General features: G+C 34.7%; 1 protein-coding gene across 1 annotated transcript; it reads left to right on the top strand.

Annotated features, from left to right (window-relative positions):
* Window positions 1-7,017: 7,017 nt before the first annotated feature.
* LOC135153242 (uncharacterized) lies at window positions 7,018-7,395 on the top strand. Its single transcript, XM_064095691.1, has one exon. It carries the CDS (start codon window positions 7,018-7,020, stop codon window positions 7,393-7,395), a length of 378 nt encoding a protein of 125 aa, XP_063951761.1.
* The last annotated feature ends 4,608 nt before the right edge of the window (window positions 7,396-12,003 follow it).

The following is a 12,003-nucleotide window of genomic DNA, read 5'->3' as shown; positions in this document are numbered from 1 at the left end:
ATTTAACAACTTCTGACTAATGTATCCTGAAATTGAACACGCTTAAGTATTCGCCAAGTGGTCATAAGTTGCCTTTCACAAGTACATCGATGTCTGGACACTCTTTTAATTCTACTGTGAACAAAAAAAAAGGGTTTTAAAACAATCAAATATATGATCAAAACTATAGAGAGCCACTGACAATGAATTCTGACATCTGATATCCACAATCTATATACTCAAATAACGCTTAATAAATTTGCTTTTCATTTTCCCTTATTTCTTATGGACTACACTTGAAATAGCATCACATTTATTCCGTCCACAAAACGACGGAAAAGTATTATTTATTCTTCTTGTAAAGTGTAAGAGTGTTTGCCCTTGATAGAAGTGATGTACTTCAGAAAAGTTCTTTCAAACCTATGTCTTTAAAGTGATATCCGGGTGGAAAGTGTGCACACTTTGAAAAAGATATCACGAAACGAGACAGTTTGATAAAAATAAAAAGATATAACTACAATTGAGTATTCACGAATTTTTAAAATAAAATGATCATGATTTCGAGTCTTATTGCTGACAATATCAACATAATTAAAGAAAAATAAATAAGCCATCTATTTGTGATTATCATGGGCTTAAAATGAGCTTCCTTATGATAGTTTTGGAAGCTAAAGCAAATATATACGTAGCACTTATCTATAAGTGATAAATAAATATTTTTCTTTTAGATCACTGTGGTAAGTAAAGTCATGTATGTCTAATGACTCACAACTTCCTAATGACGTCCTTTTATAGAATAGAACATAAATTATTAATTAGCACTATGATCTTCCTGTTTACCAAACTATAAACAATCAACAAGCACGCCGCCCCCCCCAATCAACAAATCACTCGGTGTATATAGCTTCTGTTTTTATTGCAAGTTCATTATTCGGTATCGTAAAAATGTTTTTCTTTCAAATTAATGTTAAATTCATTGTTGTTTAAAAGGGGAGTGCCTTCTTTGAGCATCGATGATTTTTTTTTCAATGTGAGAGAAAAGACAAATGAAAGTCAAGCATTCAAATTAAATCATTAAATTTGTATATTTTTTAATATGACCATCAGGCGCTGCGATTTTTAGATGTTTTTTTTTTGTCACGGCCGGATTGGGGAAGGGTCGGGGAGTGGGGGGGGGGGGGGGTGCAGACGATAATTTCTCCTAGGCTGCTATACAAGCTTATAAAATTCCCAAGGGAAAACATCTTCCGCCCCCTCTGGCATGTCTAGGGCCGCCTATAATGATGACCACTGATTATGTACGTAAATCAATCCACTCTCCATGAATTATTATGATCAGGGACGATTCCGAAATCAGATTTGATTTTAACTCAGAATCTTATTGGTTTTATACAATTATGTGTGTGATGATGAATATTATATAATGGTCTTGGAATTTCTTTTCAAAATAAAGAACCATACATGTATGGAGGGGGAGGGGGAAGAATGGTACAAGAGAATAAAATGATTTCCTCTTTTTCTTGCATTTCTACATAAAAAAAATCTTTGAAAAAATATTTCACAATATTCATTAAAACGGCAAACCACAACTTGTTAGTACAACAGGAAAGTTCTGTTTAATTTCATGAAAAAAAATCTTGGTCAGGAAGAGAGAGGGAGAAGTACTTATGAAGCAATAATTATTTGCAGGACGATGAAGATATTTCATAACTCAATTATCCGAATTTGCACCGCCGGAAAACCGTTTTTCCCAATTCGATCTAATATGGGGACGATTAAGAAATATCTTGGTCTTCCTCGAAGTAACTTTGAATCAGATTATTTCTGGAAATGGCAATGAAAAACTTATTAAATTCTAGATAATGAATCGGAGTTTTCCCCAAGCCTGCTCTGACAAGCAGTCGGTCTGCACGGAGCTTGTACTCCCTGCCGCCGGCTTCCCGGGAAATTATGGGCGGGCAAGGGGGATGGCAGAGATGTCGAATAGTTTCCTGTGTCTGTGTATTGCCCCATTAAGCACTCTAATTTTGAAATGTATGAGATTAAATTCTTTTAATGGTTTTCTTTTCTTTTAAAGAAGCAGTTTAGGGTAGACGTTTTGTAAATTAGTTCCATAGAATGAAAACATATTTTACCTATTATATGGCCTTATTTCAGGCTTATCAGTTTAATGATTATAGTTGCTGAATAGCAAATACACAAAAACAGAAAAAACCTCCTATTTTCATCAACACCCATCAAAGTTTGGTTTAAAAAAAAGCTACTTATCCAGAAAATATTGAAGATTATTTGAATTGAGTATGATCTTGTTTTGTATTTTTTTCCTCGTGTAATGCATTCATACAAGCTTATTGTGCTTTATATTCTGATCCCCATTTATCGGTGTTTTTTCAGTATTCTTCAGGGAATTGGTGCGGTGGAGAATACACCTTCCCGAAGTTATCGATAATTTTCATCGTGATTATTTTTTTAAAGAAATTATGGCAAATGGCAAATCTTACTGACTTAACTATTCAGTACATTCTATGTGTCCAGTCACCCCAAAACCAATATACTCTATGTACAAGTTCTGTTGAGAAAGTTCCAAGGCAGATATAAGATAGGACCTATATTATATTATTATATCTATATATAATGTATCAAAACAAACCATATTATTTTTTTCTGCAAACTTTGATGCTCTTCTTTTAAAGGTCGTTTGGAATCGCAGATTAAATGAAAAGGATCACTTGATCAATATCATACAACCGCATCCTCACTCTCCAGACCACCATTAATTCGCCTGGTGTCCAAAGCTAAAGTTTCAATGTTGAACTGGAAACCATCGTGGAGTCGGCTAAACCAGTTTCCAAGAGCGATCGTCATGAAGTCTCATTGTCATTAACACTGGATTATAAAATGACGGTTTTAGCATGCCGCTGCCCATGAGCTCAAGTCATATTGGATCAGTACAGCGATGTTCTTTCTAAATGGAGAGGACCGGGCCTGCCTTGCTTGTTCCTGTGAGGCTTAGCTGCAGGAAGCCAGATTTCTGATGGTCTATCACGCGAGAGCTTTCCCGACTAGACACTGGTAGAAAACTGGATCAGTCAAGGGGGACCAGGGGTCATTTTTCTTGTGAAGAATAACACGTAAATTCGTTTTTTTGTTTTAGATGTAGTGAAATAAAGTATACAACTTTCCAGGGCTTCATCAATGCCATTTTAAATGTATTAGGCTTACATGTTGGATTTAGGGGGGAAAAGAGTTTAATTAAAAAGTTGTTTACGGTCTTCATGGCCTCTTAAAGACATAAGTTAATGTTATAGACATGCAATTAAAAAAAACAAAGGAAAGATGAAATATGTACATGGATGCCTTTCTATCAACCTAAATACTCTGAAACCAACCAAAAAAATTAAAAGAAATGCCTTTGATACTTTATAATCGAAGATTTTATGTAATTTCTATCGTGCCGATAATAATAGAACACATCAGTGTATGTGATGAACTTCAGATGGTGTTTCACTTTATATTTCACTTTTTTGAAGCACTAAATAATGATTTTCGGACGCGATCTATTCTGGGCTTCATTTTTGTAACATATCACAGACACAGGTGACAAGTGGGACCTCGCAGCTCATTTTTTTAAAAGTCAAATCAACGTTAACCAATGCCTTTAAGTAATATAATTACATTCCTATTATTACAAAGATTACATCAGTATTTTTTTACCTCAGCACACTGCATAAACCCAAAGTCAAATCAAATCCTCAAACTCGGTAAATCGAAATGTCATTAATATAACAATGCATTTATTATGCATTGAGAATCTTGTAAAACTCTTAGTTTGAGTTCATAGCCAACTGGCAAGGTCTTTGACAATCTAAAATCAGAAGTTTTCTCATTTTAAATTCAAATCGAAAAAATATGTATTATGATAATAATTAGGGGAGGTAACGACATGTTGAATTTCATCCAGCCCCCCCCCCCAAAAAAAAAACGATACAAAAAGAGAATTTCCGCCCCTACCTCCTCACCGAAAGTGCCCCTGAACTGGATACGCCAGCTTTCCTGACCGGTGTAGGATAGTGATAAGGCATATCGACAATGCCTTATTACTTCCGATACACTATCAAGCTCATCTAAAAGACAATTTTCTACTATTTATTCATTCTTTTGACATGTTTGATGGTATTTTAATCTCTTTTCGTGATATTGACGTGTTTAGCTCGTTAATATTTATACCAGCCATGTCTATGCTATCGTGAGAGATTTTCACGGGCAATGACAGATGGTTTCCTCGATTAACAAAAAAAATCAAACTTTTTCCGACTTTATGGAGATATTATGACCATTAAAATAGGTTATTATGATATAAGGTTTGTGAACTTGGTTAGGTAAGAGCCAAATATGATAAGATTCCAAAGTGAAAGTAGGTATTTTTATGATTATGTTCTATAAATATATTTTGAACATTTTATTCATTTTTAATTGTACAATCTGCTCATAAGATCGTTTTCAGATACAAGTTTAAAATCAAGAAAAAAAGGAGTAGAAGTAGAAGTAGCAGCAGCAGCAGCAGAAGTGTTGATTTATTCAAATGCTCATTCTACACATATGCCATTTCATTTGGTGCTTCATGCTGAAATTATACTGTCTTGGAAAATTCTCTGATCAACTCATCTTCCAGTCTTTCCCCTCTATTTCGCCTTTCCTATCGCCATTTTAATAAATTATACGAGTATTAATTGTTTCATAGATAAAAAAAAAAAAACTTTTGAGTGTAATGGCTTCATCCTTTCCATTTTATTGTATTCTCTCAAAACGACGCCTTGCCGTGATAAGTTTCAATGGTTCCGGGCAAAGGTTTTCCAAGGGAAGTTTTCGAGATACATCGCTGACTTAAAACAATAACGTGTTCTTTTTTTATTTTCGAGAGCAAAGTTGTTTGTTTCCGGCGCAGTTGTCATTGGGGGAAGAAAATGCTTGAAAAGTGGGTATTCATTTCCTACTAATATTCAAACGGTTTTACACATTTTTTTTTGCTGGAAACTGAGGTGTTTATCTTTTATCATTTCTACCCAGCCTTTTGAAAAAAAATATATTATGAGGGCATTCACTCCTTGCCTGTACAGAATAGGTTTAAATTATTGTTTCAGAACCGAGATCTATTCACAACTACCCACACTGGTCTAAATATATACGGAGCAGCGAAATTTGTGAGAAAATATCAATATTAATCAAATTGTATCAATATTTTTTTATGTGAGGTAGTCTAGAAGCATCAACTTGAAAAGATTCCTGAGGCGTGGTGATTTCAAAGGAAGAAAGGAAAATGAAGTCATTAACCACTGTCTATGAAATCAAATATCAGATTTCTTGTGATTTATGATGTATTATTTCAATTGAAATTAATAAAGCATTCATGTAACAATTAACCAATGTTTGCTCTCATTTTTTCCATGTCATCTTTTTCGCAGTGATTTCATTGAATTATAGAATTTAAATGTTGCATTTCAGATTAGTTTATAAAATGGATTATTATTTGTCGACTTTGATTTGTGTACTTAATCTTTCTGTCAATTATTGTTTACGTGTTTTGATGGAAGCGTTTAAGGGAAATGATAGTAGTGGTATTCAATTTGCATGTTAGTATATTTTACATTCGATTTCATGCAAGTCATATGTTTTAATAAATATCTAGGGGAAAAAAATAAAAGGACCGCACTCGTCCATACCTTTTCTACCACTGGTTGACTGAATTCTTGCACTTTGAGCCTTTCTCACAAAAAAGAAAGTCGATTCGAGGATGAAAAGTGCACTGATAAATTTAATAGTTTCAGCAACGGAAGATCGGATGTGTACCGCCTGTTAGACCTTAATCCACTAGCTTGGTTTCTTATTCACCCATAACAAAGATTTAGTCGGGGAATTAATTTGACTTCCCTGCAAGGTTGGCTACCCAAGATTCAACGTTATAAGTGGTTTTGACCTTGATCACGTTGTGGCAGAATTTTCTCTCAAATTGTTAATCGCCTTCTTTCCTGTAGATAGTGCGTGTCACCTTATTGCGGGATGCATGGAGAAAGCGTGATTATGGATTAGCTCAATGGTATTTTTGAGAATGTATTTATTTATTCTTTATTTTGTGTTGTATAAGTTTTAATTGATTCATTTGTAACTAGTATGTTGCTGGTACTATCGTGATAGATTATCAAACATCATTAACACTGCTTTCGTAGACATAGATAGATAGATGAATAGATAGCTGGATAGGTAGGCATGATAGATAGATAGATGGATATATAGATAGATAGATAGATAGATAGATAGATAGATAGATAGATAGATAGATAGATAGATAGATAGATAGATAGATAGATAGATAGATAGATAGATAGATAGATAGATAGATAGATAGAAATATAGATAGATAGATAGTAAGATAGATAAAGATAGGAAGGTAGGTAGGTAGGTAGGTAGGTAGGTAGATAGATAGATAGATGGATGGATGGATGGATGGATGGATGGATGGATGGATGGATGGATGGATGGATGGATGGATGGATGGATGGATGGATGGATGGATGGATGGATGGATGGATGGATGGATGGATAGATAGATAGATAGATAGATAAATAGATAGATAGATAGATAGATAGATAGATAGATAGATAGATAGATAGATAGATAGATAGATAGATATATAGATAGATAGATAGAAAGAAAGATAGATAGATAGTTAGATAGATAAAGATAGGTAGGTAGGTAGATAGATAGATAGACAGATAGATAGATAGATAGATAGATAGATAGATAGATAGATAGATAGATAGATAGATAGATAGATAGATGGATAGATATATAGATAGATGGATATATAGATAGATAGATGGATAGATAGATAGATAGATGGATAGATAGATATATAGATAGATAGATAGATAGATAGATAGATAGATAGATAGATAGATAGATAGATATATAGATAGAGGGAGAGTGGGAGAGAGAGGGGCTTTTTGGAGGAAGAGAGGGAATTGGGAGAGGGAGAGGGTATGGGGGAAGGAAAGGATAAATATGAACAGATAGCATGGATAGGGGAAATGGAAAGACACATTGGCCTATATATGGAGAACGAAGAAATGGGATTGGAGTTAGGAAGCAAAAGAGATGGATGGAAGCGAAGAAGAAGAGGAAAGAGATGGCTGAACAAGAAGAATAAGAAGATGATGATAAAGAAGAAGAAGAGGACGAGGAGGAGTAAGAGGATGAGGAAGAAGAAGAAGAAGAAGAAGAAGATGATGATAAAGAAGAAGAAGAGGACGAGGAGGAGTAAGAGGATGAGGAAGAAGAAGAAGAAGAAGAAGAAGGAGAAGGAGGAGAAGAAAAGGGAAAAGAAGAAGAAGGAGAAGCAGATAGAGAGAGAGATGTGATACAGAAACAGGAAAACTATAAAGAGATGAAGTGCAAGATACTCAAAACGAATGATACCAGACCGCATTCAATAAAGAATTACAAGCAATTTAGATACAAGATTACCAGTAGTGTACAGGTTACCAAAAATAATCTGGTGACGAAAGCAACATCAATAGTTTGTTGTTGAAGTTGAAATCGATTGATATTAGATCCATGTAGACGATGGCGCTCCTGGTGATATGTCGGGAGAGCTTTCCTAAATAATTTAGGCTAATGAGGGCGACATAGATATCAACACATCTCGTCACCATGGTCTTCATAAGGGTTTATTTTCAATTGGTCTAATGCCAATTCGTCCAATCAATTACTAGCTCGTCTACTATCATTTGGTCTATCATCAGTTCGTCCACTATCCACATGGTCTAATTGCCATTTCGTCCACTCACCATTTCGTCTAATAACCAGTTTGTCAAACAGTCACTTAGTTCATATACCATTTGGTCTAATTGGACTAAGTGTTGATTGGAAGAAATGAATGAAAATAAAATGGATATTAAACCAACTGGTTATGAGACGAAATGGTTATAGACGAACTGGTGATTATACGAAGTGATGATTGGACCATATGGTTATTGGACCAAATGTTTGTTAGACGAAATGTAATGTTGATAGCCGGAATGGTATTAGACTAAATGAAGGTAAACTATGTGGTGAGTGGACGAGCTGGCAGTAGACGAATTGGCATTTCACCATGATCATAAGCATTTCAGCTTGAAATTCTTGAGTGGAATATACTTATGTATTTGTGTATGGTGTAATGGTAATTACTTCATCAAAATGTTTAACAATCAGTCGTATGACCAATTATTATTAAGGTCTAATGAATTATTGTGTTCGACCGATTGTGTTACGAGAATCTCGAATCGTTACCCTGTCCCTCTCCCTGCTCCTGCCCCCCTGGTCCCCTATTCTGTCTCTTCCTCTCCCCTTTTACCCCCTCTCTATATTTTCTGTATCTCTCACTCTCCATCGTATATGCTAATTTGACCATCACTTCTTATTTCTTTTTTCTCATTTATTTATTTTTACTCGCTTCTAGAATACTCCGAAAACTATCCAATATTTTTTTACTAGATTATTCGATCAAAAGGACACAACCTCTATTTTAGTCAATATTAAAAAGAGAGAATATGGATTTATTGTAAATGGGAGTGTACAAGTTTTGACTAGGATAGTGCAATAGCGTCTCGCGATTATGTCGAATATTTACAAGCATTTTGACAGGTGTTTCACCAAGCCGCTCGTAAACTTACTACTAACTTTACAAACGACTTGAAAATGCTAAGCCACGTATTATTTCCAATAATTTTATATTGCTTCAAATATTTAGTTGCCCTCCCCTCTCTCTCTGCACTTTCTCTTTCTATGTTATCTCACCCTTGTCCCAAACACACACGAACATCTTCCTGTGCATCCTCATACACTCCCACACACACACCCAACGCTCCCGCACACAATCAGACACACTCATCCTCCCACCCCACACACCCACACATACCCATAAACACACACACATCACCCACGCACCCAATCTACTTTAAAGGTCAAGTCCACCCAAAAAAATGTTGATTTGAATAAATAGAAAAAAAAATCAAACTAGCACAACGCTAAAATTTTCATCAAACTCGGATGTAAAATAAGAAAGTTATGACATTTTAAACTGTCGCTTATTTTTCACAAAACAGTGATATGCACAACTCAGTGACATGCAAATAACACAGTCGATTATGTCCCTCACTCACTATTTTTTTTGTTTTTTATTGTTTGAATTATACTATATTTCATTTTTTACAGATTTGACAATAAGGACCAACTTAACTGAACCATGTAGTATTAAACAATGCTTATTCCACATGTTCAGGGAGGAAGTAATCTTGTTTCACTCGACAATGAGGACAAAATTCGAATATTTCATATTCCATATAATGAAATACAAAAGAAATAGTGAGTGGATGACGTCATCAGTCTCCTCATTTGCATACTGACCAGAATGTGCATATAACTGTTAATAGTTAAATAAAGCGAAACTTTAAAATGTCATAACTTTCTTATTTTACATCCGATTTTGATGAAACTTTCAGGGTTATGCTTGTTGGATATTTCTCTTTCATGTCTTTTTATTCAAATTAACTTTCTGTTGGGGGTGGACTTGTCCTTTGAACATTATTCATTCATTAAAATCTCATCTACATTAAAGTATAATGTTTATTATTAATATGTGGCTCACCCAGATGACAAAATGTTTGTGCAATTTTTACTAATTTATCCACAAACTTTATAAGAAACATGAATATAAATTTATATGTTTATATATTAATGAATGCCTCTTCACTAGCATAGCCTCTGAATGAAGACAGAAATTTTTTTTGAACAGGCATAAAATCCAGTCCAACACTGCCTATATTTAAAAATACTTGTCGAAATTTTTTTGAGAGCTTGCAAAATGTCTTAAATTATTTTTTTGTTTACTTTCTAGTTTATCATTGTAAATGTATTTGTATGGTTTTTAATCAATATTTTTGCTATAATGTTTTTATATACCTTCTTTTGTTTGTTATGTTATATTTATTTCATTAAGGGGCCCCCTTCACAGCTCTGCTTGTATGGGGTCCCAAACCTTTCATGTTATATTCTCTTTGCCAACCTTTGCTCTACATATTCGTATCATATCACATTATTGGTTTGAATTAACTTATATCAAACTTATTTTACAGCTTAATGAAATTCATCACTTTCGTGGCCGACAAAAAAGGTAATGCTTTTTTTCTGTCAATTTTCTGACAGTGAATTTAAATTTTGTTGACATTATTTTTGTAGGCAATCAATTTACGGTAATTAATATCTTAGGCGATTGTGTTTTGTCATATTAATCTAAAGACAACAGCGATTTAAAAAAATGATTTGCGTTGTGAAAATGTAGCAATTGAATATCTTGTTGCCAATTTAATGATTTATACTGATTCATTTTTCATGATGAGTTAACCCAGTACGTACCCAACCCCAATCCTACTCATCCCCCTTCTCAACAGGCGTATTGATCCGAACATCACATGACACCCGTATGAGTTACATGTAATAGTCTCTGTTTGTTGGTCTGACCCATATCCCAAACAGGCGCGACATACTTCTCCTTCAAAGGAAAGAAAAAGAAGGATCCATAACGTTCAAATCATTGTCCCTGATTTTGAAGAATGTTCTTGATCCCCGGACGAATGGATGGCATCATCCTATCCGTCCACGGGTGCATCTCCTGACGACATCTGGTGGGATGGAGAGAGCGAGCACCAGACGATAGGAGATCGATACATGCTCGTGACATCTAAGGTAGATTGTAAACTGTAATAAGAGTGGCGGAGATAGAACGAGGGAGGGCGGGATAGCAGAGGGGGAGGGGGATAGGGTGGGGTTGTAGAGAGAGAAGGAGAAAAGGGGAGAGTGAGTGTTTGGGAGGGAGAGAGAGAGAGAGAGAGAAAGAAAGGATGGGGAGAGAGGGGGGGGGGGGGTGAGAGGATGTGGGTTTGGCTTGATATATAGTTTTCAAAAATGATTAAACCTTCCTGTTATACTTGAATAGTCTACCCCAAAACTGTTAGCATGTGATAAAGAGTCAACCTGAAGGGGGGGGGGGCAGTTTCTTTCGTATGAGGGTGAAATAAAGTGGTGAAATCAATTACTAAAATCTAAAATGTATAATCTTTCGGCAATTGTGGTAGACTATATGCAATTACAAAGTTACTTTTTTGTATTACAAAATCACTTTTTTTGGTATCGGGTAATGTCTGCATATTGATGGGTGTTAGTTACGCACGAGGATAATCACGGCTGGCATCACTGACATGAGTCACATGACGGACCTGTTATTAGTGGTAAGGGAGTTTTCTATATATAGAATTTTAACATAATGGGAATAAAATCCGTAGAACCATTATCACATTTTTGAAAACTACATGTTATAATATTTGCAATGATTATATGTAAAAAAATTAGACTTCAACTTTAGTTGATTGCAATCAATATGATCGAGAATCTGAATTGGCTCTCAGGAACAGGTCACTCGAGACGTGTATAAAGTCATTCGTACTTGTCTTTAGGAATAATTAACATTTTTGAAAAACCATCCCAATGTGGCCCCTATTCAGTATGAGTCCGCGATATACTAAAAGTAACACTCGGATAAAATGAGGTACAAAATTAATCTTTATTCGATTCACTTGATAACACAATGAAATCTTGTATATTGTTTACAAATAAACCAAGCGTCATTTCTCTCATAACATACATATTACTAAATGTATTACACAAAGGGTTTACCCAATATTGGGTAAAATGGGAACATGTATGTTTGTTGGGTAAAAATATACCAAATATTTTGTAAATTTTACGCAATGTTGCGTTTAAATTTACCCTTCAAACATGCATTTTTGCGCAATATTGAGGGGAAAATATTACCCAGCAAACATGCATGTTCCTTTTCTACGCAATATTGGGTAAATTTCTACGATCTGTTTTTAGAGTTTATCATTCAATTACAAATACAATTCAACTTTTCAGTTTGATTACTTCAT

The sequence above is a fragment of the Lytechinus pictus genome, chromosome 2 (genome assembly GCF_037042905.1).
Source record: "Lytechinus pictus isolate F3 Inbred chromosome 2, Lp3.0, whole genome shotgun sequence".
Classification (NCBI taxonomy): Eukaryota; Metazoa; Echinodermata; class Echinoidea; order Temnopleuroida; family Toxopneustidae; genus Lytechinus; species Lytechinus pictus.
Note: the sequence above shows the minus strand (reverse complement) of the source record. Positions and strands in the feature narration are given on the sequence as shown.